General features: G+C 59.6%; 1 protein-coding gene across 5 annotated transcripts in view; it reads right to left on the reverse strand.

Moving 5' to 3' along the window:
* Positions 1–3,569: 3,569 nt before the first annotated feature.
* The window catches only part of Dac (dachshund family transcription factor), a 147,723-nt gene continuing 129,638 nt past the window's right edge, over positions 3,570–21,654 (reverse strand). For 3 of the 5 annotated variants that reach the window (XM_076318209.1, XM_076318210.1, XM_076318208.1), the window contains 4 exons: positions 13,902–14,048; positions 12,891–13,151; positions 7,171–7,257; positions 3,570–5,737 (listed from right to left, as the gene is read on the reverse strand). In XM_076318209.1, the coding sequence (XP_076174324.1) occupies positions 5,685–5,737; positions 7,171–7,257; positions 12,891–13,151; positions 13,902–14,048 (548 nt within the window). In that variant the 3' untranslated portion in view covers positions 3,570–5,684. Of the gene's footprint in view, positions 5,738–7,138; positions 7,258–12,890; positions 13,152–13,901; positions 14,049–21,654 lie in introns of all 5 variants that reach the window. The other 2 variants (XM_076318211.1, XM_076318212.1) reach the window with 2 other exon arrangements.

A 21,654-nucleotide genomic window follows, 5' to 3' on the forward strand; every position in this document is an offset into this window, starting at 1 on the left:
ACTACGTTCGAGCGATGTCGGTGCAGCTGTCGCGAGCTCGACGATCGATCTTTCGTATTCGCTCTCCGGTAAGATTGCGCGGCTCGCGTCTCTCGTTGGACGGAAAAAGATCGGCGAGGAGGATACTCTCGGCGAAGTATTTGGCGTCTCGAGCGCGCCAAGGTCCCCGATGATCGCTCGGACGGGAGCAGGGACGGTGGTGCGAGGAGACGGTTTTTGGCGAAGGAGCGGTCGCCTCTCGGAACCGATTCTCCGATAGAAATTCATGAACGGGCAGCCGTTTACCCTCCATTAGAGGGAAGCGCGATCAAAACCGGGGCCGCGGACCCGATAGACAACGTCGGGATCCGAGAGCAGCTGTAAATCAAACTACGAAATTCCTCGCGGCCGGTCTCTCTCGCGGTGTCTGCCCGGACCACGGGGCGTCCTGGAAAGTGTTGAGCTTCGTCTCTCTCCGCTCTCGAGTCTCGATGCGCAAGGGTGTAATTATGCGTCCAGGGCCCCGAAACCGAACCGGGGGGGTTAGAGGGCCGTCTCCTCTTCTACTCTCCTCCTCTCCTCCTCTCCTCCTCTCCTCCTCTCCTCCTCTCGGCGTCCGACTATTCCACCGTTCCCCTCCCCTCGAGGGCCTCCTCTCTTCGTACATCGAGTCGGACCGTGACCGAAATAGGGAAAAACGAACGATTCCCTTCCGCTCGTTTGCACTCGGATCGGGAGATAACGAGGCACTCGGTAAACGACCTTCCTTCTTGCCTTTTCGTCCCAGAAACGGCCTCGGACCGGGAGACGTTCCTCGGACGACGCGTTCCTACCGCGATCGAACCACCTCCGCTCTTACGGATTTTCCGCCGCTCCTGCCGCGAAACCGCGCGACCGAGTCCCGCCTAAAACTACGATCGAGTTCGAAATTTCGAGAGCGCGAAACTTTCCCAAAGTAAATACAAAGTAACGCCGTTCATCGATGAACCGTGCGCGTACGCCCTTCCGTCGGACCGCGGTACCTAAAACCGATCCAGCGTCGCAGTCTTTACCTTTGCGACTCGGTTTCGGTGAGCCCTTCTCGACTCTGCGCGCGACAATTTGCAAAATTGCAAATAACGCAATTTGCAGATATTTCCTCGATCTCTGTCAGGCGGTTGCCGGCGGAGATTTCGCAATCCCCGTTCCGGAGGCTCTCCGAGTACTTTCGCTCGGTGGGGTTTCTTGCTCGCGTTCTAGTCTCCGACTCGCGGAGAATTCGCTCGTTAAATCGCGAGCAGGATTCGCGCGAACGACCCGTTAAACTTCCAAACGAACGAAAAACCGCGAGTACGTTTTCGAGCGGAGCGATTACAATTGCAAATCTTGCGCGGTTGTTGCTCGAGCGCGGGTTACGGCCGCGGTTGTCGCGTTTCTTCGGCGTCGTGAAAGTTTCTTCCGCGCGGAATCCGCCGGCTGTTTTTACCGCGCGTCCCCATTGGTTCGCGCGTCTCCTCCGGCCGGGGGCGGGAGTTCGGTAAAATCGTTTAGCATAATTCGAGCGACGACGCTCGGAGGGAGGGGGACGCCTTTCGTCGCTCGACCCCCCTCCCCTCCCCCACCGCTACCACCCCGCTCGCCGTTCCTCGATAAAAATGACTTGTTTTGCCCTCGCTCGACTCTCCTCGTTAGCCACGGTGACATCTTGACGAAAGGGCAGACCGGCGAGGATCCCGCGAGACTTCCACCCCTCGATCGCGCTTGTTTTCGAAAAATCTTCGTCGCGGAAAACGAAGACTTTGCTCCGGAGGGGCCGAGCGCGTCTCACAGACGACGTTTCGAGGCGGTTTACGGATTCGAGTACTTGAAAATTTCGGTCCCCGAGTGCTCGGAGTCTGGGTTCCAATTTTATCCGCGCGAAGAGAAAACTCTACCGCGTCTCGGTTCGGAACTCGCGAGAAACTAAATCGTTCCGTGAAAATCTCGTCCGCGAACATCGAAGCGGAAACGATTTACGAATATACCCGGTTTTCGAGAGATTCTTTGCCGGGAATCCGGGAGAAAGAACGTCGCTCGTTCTTCGTAGCCGCGGCTCGTAAAGAGAGCTCGGTGGACGGCGGTCGTTGCGATTCTAATTAGAAGGAATTCGGTCGTTCCGGGGTAGGTGGCGGAGCGTGCTCGGGGACGGGGAATTAAGCTAATCGGCCGCGACGAAGGAACGAGGGTACTAGCGTACGACGAGACGCGGAAATCGGAGTCGAGCGACTTTGGTTGGACGAAAAAAGGCGGCTGGTTCGGAGAGAAAAGAGGGTGGCGAGTGGACCGTCGAGGGGCCGAACGAAGGAAAAACAACCCTCGCAGCCGAGGAAAAACTCGAGAGCACGAAATTAGTCGTACTCGCGGCGTGGCTTGGCGCGGCGCGGCGCGGTAAGGAGCGGAGCGTTACAACCGCCCGGAGGGCTCGGTCTCGTTTTATTCGATAATTATGCAAATGCCGGAATGATTGTCGGGCAATATGTCCTTGGAATAAAAAGTCGAGTCGTGGAGCAATTGGGTTATCTTTACGATTCGAGCGGAGGAGAAACGACGCGGGGCGAACTCGAAGTGAGCTCGCGCGGCTGCGGGCGGTCCTCCTCGAGCGTCCACCGGCGAGAGAAGCGGTTCATTTGCATCGAAACGCGAGTTCCCCGTTCCATCGAGGGGTTAATCGGCGAACAAACCCCCGGCTTCGTACTTATCTCGCGACGCGTTCCCCGATTTTTCCGTCGAGAGCGACGGACCGGATGGAATCGCCGCGCGAGCGAGCGATTCGTACGCGTGCCGGTCTCGACTCGTCACGCGACCGACCGTCCGCGCGAGTAAGTACACGTAACGCGGATCGCGGCGCTCGCGGCCTATTAAGACGTTCCCGCTCGACGATTTAATTAAGCGGCCACGACTCTCTCGACCCTGCCGGCACCGCGGAACCATGAGCCGGATCGTCGTTATTTATTATTAAAATATATTCCCCGTCGAAAGGGTGGAGCCTGGCTCGGCCAATGGGCCGACGTCGCGTGCCGCGAGTCGTTAGGCCCGCTGGAAATTGATAAGAACGCATCGTCGCGAGACTACCGAGGCTGACGCGGCCTCTAATCCGAACCTCGCGAGACCTCGCTCCTTCACCGACGGGGAACGAATCTATCGGCCTCGAGTCCGGTAATTCCGAACCGAGAACGCCTACCACGGTCCGGTCCCCCACGGTTCTTTCCGTAACGCGAGAATTCACTTCTAAAGCCCTCCGCGACGACGTCGAGTCTCCATTTCCATTGGCCTCCGAGAGAAACTCTCTCTCTCTCCCTCTCTCTCTCTCTGTTTCTTTGGAGCGCGAGGATAACGCGAACGGGGAACGGGAAAGGAAAGTAGACGCACCAGGGATTTTACAATAACAACTATTTATTTATAGGTAATAATGCTGAATTACAATGAATACACTTTGTTGCCTCGATACTAGATTGTATAAGTCCGATCGCGAAATCGTCATCGCTCGTCGTGATCGTTTACCCAGCAGCGCGGCGATACTGGTTTTATTATTTTTTTTTCATCCCTACCCCCCGACCCTCGAGTTTCATTCCCCTGTACGCAACCCGCCCCGTTTACCCACCCCAGATCCAGCGTATTTTTTTTTCTTTTTCATTTTTCTCGTTTCGAATCGCGTTCGCGCGAATTACCCCGTGGACTCGCCGATCGAGAATCGCCGCGAAACCGGCAACGCGCGCACGCGTCGACCGTGGTCGACCGGTCGCGGAACGGAAGCGGATCGTCGATCGTCTCGCCGTCTCGCCGTCTCGCCGTCTCGCCGTCCTCCGGGCGATCGTTGACGCGCCTCGCTCGCTCGATCGCGATTTCCGCCCCGGCGATACCCGATCCGCGAGGATTTCACCCCGATCGATCGATTGGTTGGCGGCGATGGCAAATACGGATGAGCTATCGGTGGTTAAATTCTCGTTTCACTACGTGTAGCGTCGTCTTAACGGGCATTTAGCCGGTACGCACGATCTAGACACTATGATTATGTGAACTTTACAACACAAGAACCTTACGGGCAAGAGACTTTGTACATGGATCTTAAATACGGGGATCGGTCGCTCGGCGAAACATTTCGTCGCGCGGCTGGCTCGCTCGTTCGCTCGTTCGCTCGGTCGCTCGGTCGGTCGCTCGCGTCGGAAATATTTCGCCGAGCCGATCGCGACGCAAACGCGGGACACACGCGGTTATGCAGTTTAGCCTTACTTGTCGACGGTAGTAACTAAGTTATTTATATAAATAAGGTGTTACGATTTAATACGCACGGATCCTCCGTTGTTTCTCCGTTTTCTTTCCATCGCGCTCGGTTGCCGTGCTTCCTCGCCCCCTTTGTCTCCACGCGATTCAAGCATTTTGCCTACCGTTCTACGTCTATTCGGCTTCGTTCTCGCTTTCTCGTTCTCTCGCCAACCCTCTCCGTTTCGCTCCTCCACCGTCTCGCGTTCTCTCTTGCGCTCTATCGTTCGTTCGTTCGTTCGTTCTCTCGCTCTCTCGCTTTCTCGCTCTCGATCAGCGATGCGCGCACATTCACTCGACGTCTCTCGCTCTATATGATACAGAAAATCGAGTCGCGGGACTCTGGAGCGTCCGCGCGAGCGGAGGAACCCTCCGTCTCGGGACGAGTCCGCGCGAACTCGACGCGGATCGACGATCGGGTCGGCCTGTGTACACCGCCCCGGGGAAATAATATTAATAATAATGATAATAATACTCGAAACCGACGCGGCGCGCCCGATCGTCCGTACGGACTTAACACAATTACCTAATGAAATCGCTCGTTAATTAGGAGATAGGTACCTCTAGGAACGCATGCACGCGCTCGCGCGCGCGCGCGCGCGCGCGCGCGCACGCACTCTCGAGCAGTCTTTAGAAATATCTCGTCCTCGGTTCGTCGCGCTCGTGGTTCGAGCCTCGACGGTAAACGTCGCGCGGGGGTGGTCGGTGCACCCTTGGAGCTCCGCGGCACACGTTGGCGCAACGTTCGCGAACGCTCGCGAACGCTCGCGAAAACCGTTCGTCTCGGATCGACGCGGTTGTTCTCGCCTCGTTGATATGTGTTAGCCACCGACTCTCTCTAAGGTTTGGGGCCGACCGAAAACGAGGACCTCTCGCCGCGAATCGTCCGAGATTACGACGATCGAAGGTTACTCCCGGTCGCGCGCACTACCTTCGATCGTTTCCGTTGCCGATTCGTTCGTTTCTCACCGTTTCGGAGTCGCGTATCGCTGCGATCGCTCGAAACTGGTACAAAGAGTCTTTTTTCGTCCGTCTCTCCTTTTGCTCGCGTCACTTTCGGCGGGAACGTCGTCCTGCGTTCGTGGTTCCGTCCATCCGGCCCTCTCTCCTTTCTTTTTTCACTCATTCTCTCTATCTCTCTCTCTCTCTTTTTTTCTCGCGGTTTCACCTCTCACACTTCCGCTCGCTCGCTCGCTCGCACTCTCTCTCTCCTCTCTCTCTCTCTCTCTCTCTCTCTCTCTCTCTCTCTCTCTCTCTCTCTCTCTCTCTCTCTCTCTCTCTCTCTCTCTCTCTCTCTCTCTCTCTCTCTCTCTCTCTCTCTCTCTTTTCGGTCGATCGACGGATCGACGGATCGATCGATCGACCCGTCACTCGTTTTGGCCGCTCGCTAGCCGCTCTGCCCCTCTTCTGGCCTCGTCCAGCCTCTTCTAGGTCGCGCTCGTGAACAGAACGGAGTTCTTGTAGTAGCCCGTTCGGGATTCTGAAACAGAAGCGGGTCTCGAGAGTGCATTTGCGAGTGACCGTTCGCGGGGAACGCGCGCGACCGAATCGCGGATCCTCGTCCCGTTCGATCGGAAACGCGATCTCGTGGCGGCGACGGTGATTCGGGACGAGGAAGAAGTAGAACGCCGAGCGAATGATTCGATGATCGCTCGGTTGGAAGCGGCGCCGCTCGCTAATTATCCTTGCCTGTTGAGACGTGGATCAACGCGAAAGGAACGAGCCGAACGCGTTCACGGGGGAGAAAGAGAGACCGAGGACGGTGAGGCCCTATCGGCCGAGCGTTCGTAAATACGAGACCGGTCGACTCATCGGCCCTTAGGGCCCCTTTGTGATCGAGCCGCCGTTCGACTTTTTATCCAACTGTCGCTTATGATTGAAAATCACTGCGCGTTTTAATAGTCCACCGGATTCGATTTACTCGGTCTCCGAAGCCGCGTTCGGGCGCCGTCCTCTTTCCCCGGTTCTTTCGATTATTTTTTATCGAGGAAAGGCCGAGTTCCATCGAGCCGCGAACGAACGCCTCGCGCGGCGAATTTCGTTCGAAGAATGCTTGCCTACGCGACGCGATAACGGCCGCGCTCGACTCGACTCGACTCGACGCCCACGTCGAGAAACGCGACGCGTTCCGCCGATAGCTCGGGAACCGAGGAGTCCTCGGCGTTGCTCCGCGTCGCACGCGGGCTACGCTCGCCGACTCGAACGGACGCGAGATCGGAAACCACCGGACCGAACGAAACCGAAAAAACGACCGCTACCGACCACCGAGTCGACCGACTTTGCGAAGCCGCGGCCAATCAACGGACCGCTCGTTAAAGCCCTCGCCTCCCCCCTCGAGGAGAAGAAGGATTATTTACGCGCAACGTCGCGCAGGGCCCTCTCGCGCGAGCATCGAAATCGCGTCCACGGTCACGCGGGGTGTGCAGCACTTTTTGCCGGTGCCTCGAACAACTTTCGACGAGTTTCCGCGGAGCGAGCGAGCGAGCGAGCGAGCGAGCTAGCGAGCCAAGTTTCGAATACGGCGGCGTGTGCCGGTGACGCCGTTGCAAGAAACCACCCTTCGGAGCCAACGAGACCGCCTCCCGAGACTTTCTAATTAAAGATCCGAACTTCGTTCCTTGTCGCAAGAAATTTCACCGCCGCCGCCGCCGCCACCGCCGCCGCCTACGTTGCTACGCTTCGGCCGGAATCGAAGAACGAGGCGCTCGCTCGGCGAATCGAAAATCGAATTCGAGGCTACCGCGTTCGCCCCGTACCCCTGCCGGGGCCGGGACTCCGCGGAGAAACTCGGCGCGGCGCGGCGCGGCGTCGATCTTAAAGCTAGCGTCGCGGGAGAATACGTCACCGACCGTCGCCGTCGTTCATCGTCGGACGAATTTACCGAGAATAGCCTGGTCGTTCAGTTGGACGCACCTTGAAGAGGAGACTTGACTTGGTCCCTCTCGGCCGCCTGATGTTGCCGCGATTTTCTCTCCAGCTCGAGTTCCTGCACCAGCGACTCTGCGACAACAAACAAACGGAAACGTTTCATTGGTTATCGCGCGTACCCGGGAACCACGCCTCGCGAACCTTCCTCGGCGAATAACGACCAATTTCTCCCACCGATTCGTCCTATCGGCTCGTAGGAAAAACCGCGTCCACGGAGCGAAGGCGAGGCGAGCGCGAGGCGAACGCGAGGACGCGATTAAGGACGACTCGTCCATCGCGACGTTTCCACCGAACCTTCCCTCGGATATCGGCTCGACGGAACGCCCCGGAAGTCCTCGAGAACCGGGGTGACGATCTCCCGACCGACCCGGCCGTCTTGGCGTCGATTTCGACGAGGCGTGAACCCAAACGCGCCAAGGATGAAACGGAGCGGTAATTAGTGGAAAACCAGCCACCGCGAACTGCGAGAAAGGGGGAAGGGGGAAGGGACGCAGACAGGGATAACGGACGTAGGCAGGCGTGAAAGGGCCGCGGGTTTGCTCACTGAATTCCGCAAGGATTAGGGTGAAAACTGGAAAATGTCCCTTTAATGATATCGCGCCGAATTAACCGCGGGCGAGCTCCTCGTTTCGGTCTACTTCGTTAAGCCCAGGAAAGGACGTCCCTTCGACCGAGTTCGCGTCCGTCGCTTCTCTCGGTCTCGGAGGTGAGAAAAACCCCGCAAAACGGGACTCCCCTTCCTCCTCGACGGGGATACCAGGACTAACGTCCGTAACCGCTCCGAATCGGCCGAGTTTCGCGCGATTTCGCAAAGGACGAGACGCGATTCTTCCCGAAGCGACACCGGTCAAAGGAGTGTCTCTCGGCCAACCGCAAACAACGCCAAGAACCATCGTCGTCATCATCTCGAGAGAGAAAGAGAGAGAGAGAGAAAAAGTCCACGGCGAAGCGATTACAAGGGCGAAGCTAAATAGAAAATACATCCCCGAGATGAAACGCTGCGACAACCGGCGCAGCCCCGACCAGCGGAATCGAATAGCTCGACGAATGCCCCCGAGCGAGAAATCTACCGATCGAAAGGATTAATCGCGGCGAGAAGAACACGCGCGCGCGCTCAACCTCGAGAGGGGGGGAGCCAGAGCAGGAGGAGGAGGAGGAGGAGGAGGCGCGAATATATAATCGGTGAGCGTGAAATGGCGCCTCCTTGGGCAACGAGCAATGGTAAAATCCAATTGCGAGGCCATTAAATCCCAGTTAACTGGCACACGGCCGAGCGAGAGAAGAACGGTTCCCCGTTCCTCGGCGCGGAGCGACGCCGAGCGGCGGGTCTAGGAGACGTCGGGGCCGAGATTCCATTATGCTTTGAGCAACAATAGCTCGAAGGGCTGTTTCGCGGTGCGTGGGTGTGAATTCGTGCGTTCTCGTCAGGGCCGTTATATTCGCCGGGCGGGGTACGAGTGGCTGTGGGCGGGGGCGGGTGCGGGGTCGGGGGCGGCGTGTTTGCGTTTCACTGAGCCAAATTACCTCTGGCGCCCTTATCCGCGCGCGGGGTGTTCTCGTCCCTTTGATATCCAAATGACAATTTAACTGCTCAAGATACTGGATTCAGGGGGCGAGGGGGGGGGGGGGGGTGGGGTCGGCCGGAGGTAGTATCCTCCCGATATCCACGGCGAACCGGGGGCCCACGGCGCGTACGTGCCCCGAAGATCGGCCGACTAATAGTTTCGCTACCGTGTTACACACCCTGACAAATCGCGCGAACAATGAAAACAATTTCAGCCGGTGCCCGACCCGAGGAGTCCTCCACCCCGTCTCTCTCGCTCTCGGCCCTAAACGGTCGGCATTGTGCCCTCGTCCCCGGGGCCCCGAGTTTTTTTCGCCCGTTGACTCGGACGAGAGGCCCCGGACAGCGCGCTGAAAAGGAGAGCCTCGAACTGTATCCGGTATGACTCCGCGTTTATCCGCGCGTAATTAACTGGCGCACAATGCGTCGCGAGAAGGCCAACTCGCCTCCCGAGAGAAGACGAAGAAAAGGAATCGAGACGGAGAAGACGGCCAACGAAAAAATAAAACGAACCGCGCGGTATCGCCGCCGCTTCTCGAAAAATCCTCGTATTGTGCCTTGTGCCTTGCGCCGCGACGTTGCCAACGTCATTCCCGTTCGAGCGCCCCTACCGATCGAACGGCTTTTTTTTACCCGCTCGGCCGACCGGCCGACTCGAAAATTCCTCGAACCGCCTGGAATTCGATTCTCCGTTTCGTCTTTCGGATCGATCGATCGTTTTTCGACGCGAGCCAGATCGAAACGCGTTTCTTTCCCCCGAGATCGATTCTCCGACGAGCTCGAGCGTGGATAAAACGGAGCGAGCTGTTTCGCGAAGGAACGACACTTTGCGCGCGCTCGTCGAAGAACGAACCTCGCGGCCAGGTTCGGCGGTCCTCTCGCGCGAGCATCGAAGAAAGCGATTCGAGCGTCGCGTCCCGGCGGCGGTGATCGGTCGAACGCTCTCGCTCTCGCTCTCGAGCGGATCGAGCGGAGGGTTAGCCAAGTCGTGGAGAAAAAGAGAGCGTTTGGCGCGCGGGGGGTCACGGGAGGGGACACCCGAGGGGTCCCGAAGGAGCGGAAAGAACGGACGAGGACGAGCACGAGCACGAGCACGAGCACGAGCACGAGCACGAGCACGAGGACGAGGCCGCCGGCCAGGGGGTTGATTTCGTGTAGCGCCGCGTTTTTAATGCTCCGATCTTTATGTAAAACAGAACACGGGACGGCGAGCGAGGGCGTCGGAGAAACGAGGGAACGCGGAGAGAGCAAGCCGCTCGAGCGCCAAGCCGACCGTGAAATTGTACGAATCAAGGAGGTGCACGGAGGAGCGCGGAGACACAAAAACCGGCGCGATACCGCCCGAACAAAAACCGTCGACGCGACGACCGAGCGGAATATCCCGCGTCCGCTTCGGCTTTCGAATCGAGAAACGCGCCGCGACCACGCGACGAAAACGAATTTAATCCGGCAACGATTACGGGCCGTACCCCCGTCACCGCGTCGGATCTCCGACGCTCCGGGCGTTACGGAGAATCGCAAGTCGAGCGTCCTCCGTGTCGACGCGGGGACGACGACAAAGCGACGCTCGCTCGAAATTACACGCTCGGGGAACGCCGGAGATGATTCCCTCCGCGAACGGACGCGGAGAGAGATCGAGCCTCGAAGGAATCGGTCTCGGGAAAACGAAAGCCAACCTCGACGACGAAAAGATTTCTCCCCTCGGGTTCGTCCGTATCTCGCGGATAGTCACCTGGTTTTACCCTCGCGCGAACTACCGCCGAGCGTAAATAGAAGCGTAGCGGTCCACCCCTCCGTATTTCTCGGTTCGCGGGTCGTTTGTCGGAAAAGCGTATTCGGTGCGAGGTGGTTCTCTTCTCGGGTCCGTAGGCGCGTCACGGTTTATCGGTCTCGCGGGACGATCGTCTCGGGGCGCGATCAGGTGCGCGAGAAACCGCGATGACGTTCGATCGCGGGGGTCCTCGGGCCCGTTTCTTCTTCTCTGGCTCCCCCGCGGAACGGTTTCCCTTCTCGTTCCCCTCGCCTCGGCGCCGAGATATCTCGCCGCGATACGCCGACGAATTTGCAACGTACAACCGGTTGCCCGTACATTGTACCGCTCCTCGGTTCGTTCCGGTTTTACGGTCGGGAGTTTCTCGAGCGTAATAGATTCGCCGGGCAAACTCGTGCACGCGCATTCCGCGACGGAGCGCGAGACGAGGCGGAGAGCACGGGGACCGGGCACGCTTCTAACCGGAGCGTTTAACCGGGATACCGATTCGCGTACGAACCGCGTCGACGATTCGTCGAGGATCCGCGGACAACCGGAAACGAACGACCGAGGGGAACGAGAAGAACGCGCGGCGCGTATTCTCTGTCGCGAGAGAGGAGCACGAGGCAGAGCCGTGGGGGGCGTTACGGTTCCTGGGAAATTATTGCGTACAGTCTGAATATTAAAGCGCGGCGAAGTGCTCCGTCGTACTCGTCGGGAAGTGGATGTCGGATGATGGACGAGACGGAACGGTCGCGTTCGCGCGTTCGCGCGTTTCTGCGCTTGTGCGCTCCCGAGGAGCGAGCCGCGGGAGGAGGAGAGGGAACGGAGACGGGGACAAAGCGTCGGAGACGGAGAACGAGAGAGCGATCGGAGCGCGACGGAAGGGGCCGATAGAGCCGAAGGTTTAAGGGAAACGGGGGGGTAGGGGAGGGGAGGGGAGGGAGGGGACAGGTAACGCCACCGAGAGCCACGGTGGCCGCCGGGGAAATTACGGCTCCTTCCTTACTTGCCAGAGATGTGCATAAACTCTGCATTACGCGCAGTGGCGCTCATACCCGTCGCGGCGAGAGACGCTCGATCGCGCGTGTGCGCGTCGCGACGGGAAACTGGTTTTCCCTCGACGGGGTGAAAACGAGATTCGGGAACCCTCGAACGAACGACCGACCGCTCGCCACGGAATCCTACGCGAACCCGCAATCTTCCACTTGTCGAAGGATCGCTCCGTTTAGCGGCTGGAACCCTTGCCCCGATCGCGACACCCGAGCGACCGCCGGCTGCCTACGCGCGACACTCGAGACGCGTGTTTTTCGAGACAACGAGGAGAGACGGCTGGTCGGTGATCGGTTTTCCCCGAGCCTCGAATGAGAGGCGCTGCTCGTATAGAATGCACGACTCGAAGACACGACGGCCCCAAAGTCCCCTCGGCGGCGTAAGTACCCACCTCGGACGACGACGTTCCGTCGACCTACGCTCCCCCGTCTCGCTCGCCTCGGCGCCACCGACGTCGCCCCCGTACCCCCCGTACCCCCCCCCCCCAACCCCATCTAAATCTCCGTTGTTTATTGCAAATGGATTCCGCATCATGATGCCCGGGTGGCTGCGGGACCCTATTCAAATACCTCGTGTTTCCTCGTCAGAACCGACTGCCCCCCTCCACCTCGGCGCGTTCGCCCACCCTCTCCGGTACACGGGGTTGTTATTGCCCCCGGCGCGATTGCTCGCTCTCGCTCTCTCTCTCTCCGTCGAGATCTTTGGAATAATTTACTTTGCGCGATACCGACGCGGCGACTCGCCTCTTTGCCCTCCGTCTCTCTCCTCTTTCTCCCCGCGAGCGGCAACCACCCCCGGGACCCGATCCTCCTCCTCTTTTTTGTTCGGGTAATCGAGGATCGAAGTCGCTCGGCCGGAAGATCAGAAAAATTGAGTGGATCCTAATACGGGAACGCGATTATCCGAATTAGCGGCTTGCCACGGGTCCTCGCCCTCTTTTCATCGCGGTCGCGAGCGGTTCCCTCCCTCTGCGGGCGAGCCGGGAAGGAAGAAGGGTGCCCGGGGGCCTCCCGCTTTTCTTAAATTTCGCCCGATACGTATCCATTGTTACCCTCGCGGCTTATTTCCCGGTTCCCTGCTCGCCCCGAACCCCGACCGTCGAGCGTCGAGCGCCGAGCGCCGTGGAGAAACTTTCCTCCGCGGTTGCTCACCTTCGTCCCACCCCGTATCTCGACGCGATATCCGTTTTCTTTTGTGCTCGTTGCGCAACGAAAACGACATCGTCGTTATTGTAGGCGTTATTAAACCGAGACCCTTCCGCGGCTCGGAGGGTCTCGCGGGGGAATCGAGGTCGATTCTCGGTAACTCGCGGAACGATTTCTCTCCGTTCGGACTGACCTTGGTAGTTCTGCCAGAAGGCGGACGCTTGGCTGCCGATCAGGTCCAGGCCGTATCCCCATGCCGGCTTCTCGGGCGTGGAAGGTTGCTGGGAAGGACGCGGCACCTGGGCTTCTCTGTACTGTTGGGCCTGTTGCTGCTGCTGCTGCTGAAGGGGTTGCTGGGAGGACTGCTGCTGCGAGGGTTGCTGCTGCGACTGGGAGTGCACCGGACTAGCCTCCGGCGGCTCGGAACTCGTGCGCGCCTCCAACGTGACGTTTTCTGCGACAAACCGACCAAAATCGGGATCCCGTGTTAGCGAAACTCGTCGACCGCTCGGAACTCTCGGATCGCTCGAATCGCTCGCGCAGGTGGCAACCCCTCCCGAGGAGAGATTCGCGCGCTCCGTTTCGTTCGAAATTAGTATCGGTAGGTTCTCTGCGTCTGACAGGGTTAATCAACGGGAGCGGGAACGCCGCGGGAACGCCGCGGCACCGACTCGACGGAACCACGGGGACCGTTCTCTGTGTATCGGAATAAGAGATTTCACTTAAAGGGTTTCGAGTCGGCGCGGCTTGGCGCTCGAGTTTTGCTAGTGACAGGAAGAGGGGTGGCGCGGCGTCTCTCTCTCGGGCCGAGATTCGCTCGTTCCGTCGTCGCGTACGATCGCGAGCGTTTCGACGCGAGCCGTGAGCCATGAGCCGTGAGCCGTGAGTCGCGAGACGTTGGAAGGAGTCGGAGCGGGAGACAGACGGTGGGCGATATCCACGGTCGGTAGGACGGTAGGACGGTAGGACGGGGTAGGGAAAGGATCTCCCCGGCGGCGGGGGATAAGTAAGGAATCGTATTCCGGCGGGTGTCAGGCTGTTTGCTCTGCCTCGGCGAATTAATTAATTTATTCCGAGATCGCTCCGGTAGCCCGGAGGCTCTCGGCGCGGAGATCGCGGAGGCTGGCAAACGGCGAGTCTCGGCTCCGAAACGCCCGCGTATCCGTTTCCCGCCGATAATCCTCCGAGCGAGGCACGCGCTTACCGGTGATCGCTCTGACTTGCTCCGAGGAAGCCCCCGTCGCCTTCAACGCCTCCTCGAGCTGCGCGCGCCTCTTGATCTCCAGGTCCAGCTGCTCCTGTAGCCGCTTCCTCGCTCTCCGCTCCTTCTTCAGCCGCTTCTGGTATATCACTGCGAGCAGAAAACGCGGAGGATCGGTGAGTGGCGAGTGGCGAGCGAAGAGGTGTCGCGGGTGCGAGGTTCCGTCCGAGGAACGGACACCTGTCGAAACGACTCAGCGGTAGAAGCCGGTCGTTCCGCGTTCCGCGTTCCGCGTTCCCCCGCAGGTGGCGGAACCCCGGCGCGGTCAAAGTCCAACGAAATTATCTCGGCGTATCATTGTACCGCGGGGGGTTTCACGGGCGGCGCAGGGGGCCTCGGAGCTCGAGCACGCGTCCAGGCGGGGGTCCGATCGTCTCCTCGGCTACCGTGCGCGGCTGTCGACGGTGCTTACCGAGGATCGACGTCGATCAATCGCCCGTTCGTAGTTATCGATCGATCTACGAATCGGCCGCCCCGGATAAACCGGTTTCCTTACCGCGTCCGAGCGTAATTTGCAAACCCGGGGAATTTTTCACCGCGGACGCCCGCGACCGCCGAGCCGAACGCTCCGAGATCCGTCCACCTGTTCCGCGCGCGGCGTTAATACGGACCGAGCGACGGATCGCCTCGATCGGCCCTCTTCGGTTCCCCGCGTTTCACCGGTAACCGGCTCCACCTACCGCCCCCTGCCCCCTGCCCCCTGCCGCTCGGTTTAATTATTTTCCGTCATTGCGAATCGCCGCGTCCGGCCATTGTGCCCCGACGAAGCTCGTAACCCGCTCCCGACGCTTCGGAGTCGATCTCGCGCGAACGCCGGGCTTTGTCGTCGACGACGCGATCCTCGTTGCGTCGAGGTCGAGAGGTTTCGCGATCTCGCGATCTCGCGATCTTGCGACGAGTTCTCGGCGGTCGTACGCGGGCCGAGCGTCGCCGATACGCGATTGATTCCCGGCAGACGAGCCGCAGACAACCCCTTTTCCCTCTCCATCGCGCTCGCGGCGACGGTGCGTACCCCTTCCCTTTCCCGCCGCCCACCTTTGTCCTTCTCTTTCGGCGCGTTCCTCTCGGTCTCGTCGACTTTCGAGAACCGCGGTTTCGAGACGTTCCCCGTGCCCCCTCCCCTCCCCTACCCTCCCCTCCCCTCCCCGCCCCCTGTCCCCGACTCGTCGTTTCGTTTCCGTCGTTTCGGTCGGCGTTCAGGTGCCTGGAAAGTCTCCTCGTCGAATAGGTGCGCAGCGACGGGAGGGTGAGGAGAAAGCGCGCGAGAGGGTGCGGAGGAGGGAGACCGAGGGCGAGGAGGAACGCGAAGCGAACCAAGGTGAGGTGGGGGACGACGGAGTTCTCTCCGGTGGTAGGAGCGGGCGGTGTGGGGGGTACCAGGGAGGTGGAGGAGGAGGTGGAGGGAGGGAGGGAGGGAGGGAGGGAGGGAAGGAGGGGGGTAGAGGGGGACAGCATTATGATGCAAAGATGGCGCGGCTGCGGCACCCTAGAATTAGCTCGAGCACTCGCCATTGGCCGCTCGGCAAACCACTCCTTCGGTAACAACCGACTGCATACGTTGCATACTAAGGATACACGCGAGCCGGCAAAGAATTGCCCCGAACCGAGCCTGCGAGACCCCGATTTCCACCTACGATTCCGAGCGTCCGCGGTTTCTCTCTTTCCTCCTCCTCCGCGTCCCCTCCCCCCGTCCATCGGTCCTCGATCCTCTCTCCGTGCCTCTCTCCCCGATGATTCCGTTCGCGGAGCCTCGAGGTAAGACGCGCCGCGATCCTCGAAGACACTTTCGAGACGCGGACAATTGTTCCCCGATCGCGAAGGCGGACCGAGCTCTCCTCCGCTGACCGTCTCCTTCTCGATGCTCGTCGCGAGTTCGTTCCGCCTCGCCTCGAACGTAACAGCCGTGTAACCGCTCGGTCGGCGATTCGGTCTTTCTGGTTCTCCGGGTATTTCCGTTCCTCGGGCCGCTGGAAAGCAGCGGCTTCGGTTTCGAGCGATCGTTCGTTTCCGGCGAACGTAGAATCGCGGGAGAAGGAGGAGCCGTCGGTTCTCCGCGGCGGCGATCGGTAAAAATTTGAGAGACACCGGTGTCGGCCTATTAGGGTCTCGGAGCGACGCCCGTGTAAAAGAAATCCGCGGTCGCGGTTGTGAAATCGGAACCGCGAACCGGCCGCGCACCGATGTATCCGCAGTCGGCGTTTCCTCGCGGAGGGGAATCGTCCGGGGCGACAGGTAGGGGGTGGCTCGCGAGGTGGGGAGAGAACGCTCCGTTAGATAACGCGCTCGAAGGAGAAAAAGGTATCGCGCGTCGTTCGCGGGAGTAGGACGGAGGGCGAGGGCGAGGGCGAGGGCGAGGGCGATACGGTGAGGGGTCGAGGCGCGGAGGGATAGGCGGTCTCTCTCGTCGGACACGTCAAAATACATCAGCTACCGCTGTGCGCTCGGTCAGAAATCCTCCGGCCGCTGTCCGCGCGGACTCCCCACGTCGAAGGCATCGCGGACTCTCGACGCCGTCCGCCTACGTTTAACGCTCGGTAGAGGAGAAAAGGCAAGAAGATGGCTTCGGAGAGGGACGAAGCGCGATACGCTTCGATCCCGTGGAACCGATATCGATCCGCCCGCGGTGTCGCCGAGATCTCGCTCGAAGGGAACTCGAACCAGCGGTGATTTTCGTTACGCGCAGCCGCTCCGGGCCGTTTCGAAGTCGTCGCCTATCTCGGGGAATTAGCGGCCAGACCGCGTAAACAATCGAGGGAAACGCGACGGCCAAATCCAATAGGGAAACCCGCAGAAACTAATATACGGCCCGGTCGTCTTACCCCGGGCCCGCGTTTAATACGCGCTTTCCTACCGGAGAGAAAGAGAGACCCACCGAGAGGGAACAGACCCTCCGGGAATAGCAATATGATTTACATTTTGAGGTTATATCGACCATTCCCGGCACCTGCAACACCCGCTCTCCTTCCTAGCCCGCGGCCGATACACCGCCGATGACCGGGATCTGCTTAGGAAAAATTAATAATACCTTCGGCTCCTCGGTTCTCCGTACCGGTCCGCGACTCCGACCCCCTACCGCCCGTCCACCTACCTACCCACCTACCCACCTACCCACCTACCCACCTACCCACCTACCCACCTCCCTCGCCGAGAGCTACTTTTACGCGTTCGTTCGACGCGTCGACCGCCATGTTGCGCGACGCCAACGATTCCTATCCAAGGACGCGGCGTCCTTTTTCAACGTAGGTTGCGCGTAGGTTGCAAAAGTCGTTTGCTCGGATCGCTCGAAAATCGGAGGACGCGTCCTGCGGAAAGCGCGTTACGCGGGGGGACAACCGAGGGCACGAGGAGGGTCGGGAACCCGGTCCGCGCTTGCTCGCAGTTAATGCGTAATTACGATTCATGAAGGCGGACGAACCGCGGCGTCTGGACGAGCGCGCGTAATCTTGCCCGAATGCGTCCTCGAGGACCCGGAGCGGAGAGAGAAGAGATCCGAACAGCCGTTAGCCGGCGTTTAAAGGGGTTCTTACGCACCTACTCGAGACGCGGGAGCGGAGCTCGCTCCTCCGACGGACAGCATCTGTGCTCTACGGCTCTCGATATCCATACAAAGCCGTCCGCTGAATAACATTACGCTCGGGCCGCACCGCGCACCGCGCGCCGAACGATTATAGTCGGTTACGAACGTCGATAGTAGTTAGACCGTGCATCCTGTTGCGAATGCTAATTTCGGACGGGCCTTTGGCTCGGGCGAGCCCGTCCTTGGCGGTAATCGGCGAAACCGCGAACCGACGTCTTCCGGTGCGCGTCCTCTCCCTACTCGTTTCTTTTCTCTTTTCGCACGGACGGGCTCTCGAGGGCGAGCTTTCGAACGATCGATGATTCGACTCCGAGACTCGCCGTAAGAATCGCTCGGGAAAGTGTTTTTTTTTCTCTAACCCCGGGCTGGGCTCGCGCCACGGCCGAAGGGGGTCGGTTCTCGTTCGAATATCAATTTCGCGGCGACAACTTTTCGACGCCCCTCGCCTGCTCCGTGACCCATATGGAAATGGAGATCGGTCATCGGAATCCAGTTTGCGAGCGGAAACATCCCCGGGAGGGTCGCTCGAGACCCCCTTCGTCCCGCACCGAACCTCGTAAAGTCGAAAGCTTTTCGCTTTTACGTATTATTCTTTTATCCGATATCGGGACAGCCGGGGGTATCCGGCCGAGAGAAGATACTCGCCGAGAGGGAAAAATCCTCTCTTCGATCGTCCCCGGAACGACGTTGGCGCGCGTCTGCTTCGTCTCGCGGCGTGTTTCCATAGGACCGCGAACGTTAATTTATCCCGTTAACATCCGCTGTGTACGTTACCGTCGAGAGCGACGAATGAAACAACTCGGACAGCGCGCGGCGAACGAAAACATTCCCGCCGCCGAGTGTCTCTCTTCCGTTACGTCGAAGCGTCGATCGCTCGATACGAGAAACGAAATTCGCCCGAGGTAACTCGAACTTTGGAAAAGCGAGGACTCCGTTGCGGGCGGCGACAACGGCCGATCGAACACGATCGCCCCCGAGACCGAGAAACTCGAGGATCGCTCGCCTAGGTTTCCCCGAAAGGTTCGGGTGTGGTCTCGGCGTCGACGGCTCCGAAACCTGCGACCGACGCTTGAGTTACGCTCCGCGTTCGCCGATACGAAAATGTTTACTCTCCGGTCGGGCGCGGGTCATTCGAAACCGGCCGATCTGGTTACTCTCGGTCCAGCGCGCCGAAACGTAATAGCCGAGCGTTTTTGCTAAGCGGATCTTCGTCCCGTTTCTTCGACGCGTGTGCTCGACGCGGGCGATCGAGGATCCCGACGACGTCCTCGACGATCGCGCGCGGAAAAAGAAAAAAGAAAAAAGAAAAAAAAAAAAGAAAAACGATAGGAACGAGGTTCGCGAACCGTGTCCCCCGTTCGGAAGGGGATCCGTATCTGCGGCCGTTTCTTTATCGGCGGCCGGCAGCGGCAGTTTTCGGGGGCTCCGAGTCTATGGGACGCGTGTTTTATTGCCCGAAAACCGACAGATATCGGGATTATGTGTTCCATCGACGTCGTCGTCGCGTCGCGGTCCACCCGATACGTTCGTCGAAATCTCCTCCGAGCGACGGACGCGCAGAGAGAGAGAGAGAGAGAGAGAGACGAAGCAACGTTCCCTTCCGCTCGGTCGAGTCCGCGAACAACCGCGAAAGAGAGCCGCGAGGAACGAGGGTGAAATCCTTTTTCCGTTTTCGTCGGTTTCGAGCGAGGCTCGCCGGGCCACCGACGTACGCGCCGGTTCTCTCGACGGAAAATAAGCGGCTAGGCGAATCGAACGAATCGCGCGTTAAATATAATGGGAGCGACGCCGATGGCAAAGGCGGTGGTGGCGACGGTGGTGCCGAGTCCGAAAAACGCTCGCCGGATGGTTATCGCGGTAATCGCGGACCCGCGCCGATGAAATAAAACGAGACCCTTCTAATGCCGGGTTATTTTTTTAAACGGCCCGGTCGAACGGGACCGGCCGGGCTCTCCACCTGTGCGCGTACCCCGAGCCTCCGACCGGGTCCCCGTCGGGGTGAAACCGTTTCGACCTTTTTCGCGCGTAGACGATCGATCCGGACCCCCCGACCTCTCGCGCCGGAAACTCTTCCTAAGATCTCGAACCCTCGCGGACATCGAACGCCGTACCCCGTACTCCCTTCACCGCTGTTTTTTCGCCGATTCGATCGCGCGATGACGTTTCGTTTTTCCCCGGATAGAGCGAAACGCCGAAGAGGGTGCGACGACCCGGTGCTCCGAAGGGGGAGGAACGCGCACCCCCCGCGAAGCGCATCGACGCCAGCCGTTTCGTCGCTTATCGCGTTTCCGCGTTCGACGCCTCGACCTACGCTCGCGGGGACCGTCCCCTGGGAGCCGGCTCGATGGGGATTTTTTTGCGACCGTCGCCTACGCGACGTATTTTTTTTCCTCCCGATCGCGCTCGACGGAGAGTCCGTTCGAAAGTTTCGCCGCGGAACCACCCCCGTACTCGCGACGGGGAGAACGAGAAAGGAGGAACCCGCGCACGAATTAAATTCTTAAAGTTCCCTTTGGTGCGCGTCGCCGAGTCGCATTCCGCGAGTCCTCGAGACATCCGGAATCGAGTTACCTCTCTCCGACCCGTTGCCTCCCTTCTCGGGGGAACCGATATTAATTCCCATAAATTTCCTTTCAACCGGGACGGATATTCGTCTCCCACCGGCCCGTCTCGGCCTCCCCCTTTCGAAGCAAAGGACCGTTTGCCTTTTAATCCGAGCGCGCAAAGAACGTTATTCTTCTTTTCCCGTGCGCGAAACGCTCCCGGTCGGGGCAGAGCCACCGGCAACCAGGTTACGGGATCCTGCAATATTTAGCGGCCCGACGAAATCCCGCGATCTCTCCTCGCGAGTTTCGCGCACCGTTTTCTTCTCGCCGGTACGCCGCGCGGGCACGGACTTTGAACCGTCGTTCCCGGGGAAGATTTCGTTTTTCGGAGAAGAGAGGGTACGCACCCGGGTCGTTCGAGGTCGAAAGGAAGGGGCGAGAGATCGAAGGACGGTCCCCACGATTCCGAATCGCGGACGCTCTTTCCGTTGTCGCGCCGCGGGGGATCCGGGTCCGTACTCGCGGGCATAGAAAGCGGAGCAACGACTGCTGCGGTTCGTTGAAAAGGAGATCTCCATTCGAGTTGTTCTTTCAGGCGGCGCCGCAAAAGGGAATGTTTGCGGCGTGTGCCCCCTCCGTCCGCGCGGGTGCGCGGAACGGAGAAAGAGAAAAGCAGGACGGACGGATCGAGTCGCGCGAGGGCAAGGAACCGACAGAAGTACCGGAAGGGTGGATGCGTTTCAATCGCAGACCGCAAGCGGTGCGCCGCGTCTCTCGCTTTCTTTTCTTTTCTTTTCCTCCGTTTCAGTTTCTGAAGTGGCTCTTCTCTCCGCCGCAGAACCCGACCGACGACCCGTGTTTATACAATGTAATGGCTTGTGCCAGCATTGTGGCCCGGGAGGTTCACGGTGCGCCGCTCGCCACTCGCTTCGCGATTCCCTTTCGGCATTCGTTTGGCACTTTATCACGCCCCTAGATTGCCGCATTAAACATCCAGCAAAGGGAATTTCAACCCTTGCCGCGCTCGTGCCGTCCTCGCCTTTCGAGCGCGTTTCCGCGAAACGATCGACGACGACACGGTCGACGACGACCTCGAAACTCGTCCGAGAGTTTCTTTCGCGCGTCGCGTTTCTCCCGGCCGAAATCAAAACTCGATACCACCGGGACCTTTGCCCGCTCCCTTCCACGATCCCCCCGCCGCCGCCGCCGCCGCCGCCGCCGCGCCTTCTCTCTCCCTTCCAGTCTTTGTCGATCGATGACGCGTTTAGTAATTCAAGAGGGCAAAAGGGAAAAGGGACCGAGTAGGAGACTCTATGGAATTATGGCAGGTGGAAGACGGCCGACCTCCCTGAACGGCGATCGCCGTCTCCAATCTACCAGCAGATATACGGTGTCGCGTTACACGCGTGGCTAACGCTATCGACCGAGACGAGCCGCTCGCGCGTACGCGTTCGTAGTCGCCGCGGAACGGCCGCGTTCCAGCAAGCGGCGATCGAGTTCGCGCCGAAACGCGTCGCGACCGTGAAAAAAAGAGAGAGAGAGAGGGAGAACGAACCACCGAAAATGGTTTCGG

The sequence above is a fragment of the Ptiloglossa arizonensis genome, chromosome 8 (genome assembly GCF_051014685.1).
Source record: "Ptiloglossa arizonensis isolate GNS036 chromosome 8, iyPtiAriz1_principal, whole genome shotgun sequence".
In the NCBI taxonomy this organism is placed as follows: Eukaryota; Metazoa; Arthropoda; class Insecta; order Hymenoptera; family Colletidae; genus Ptiloglossa; species Ptiloglossa arizonensis.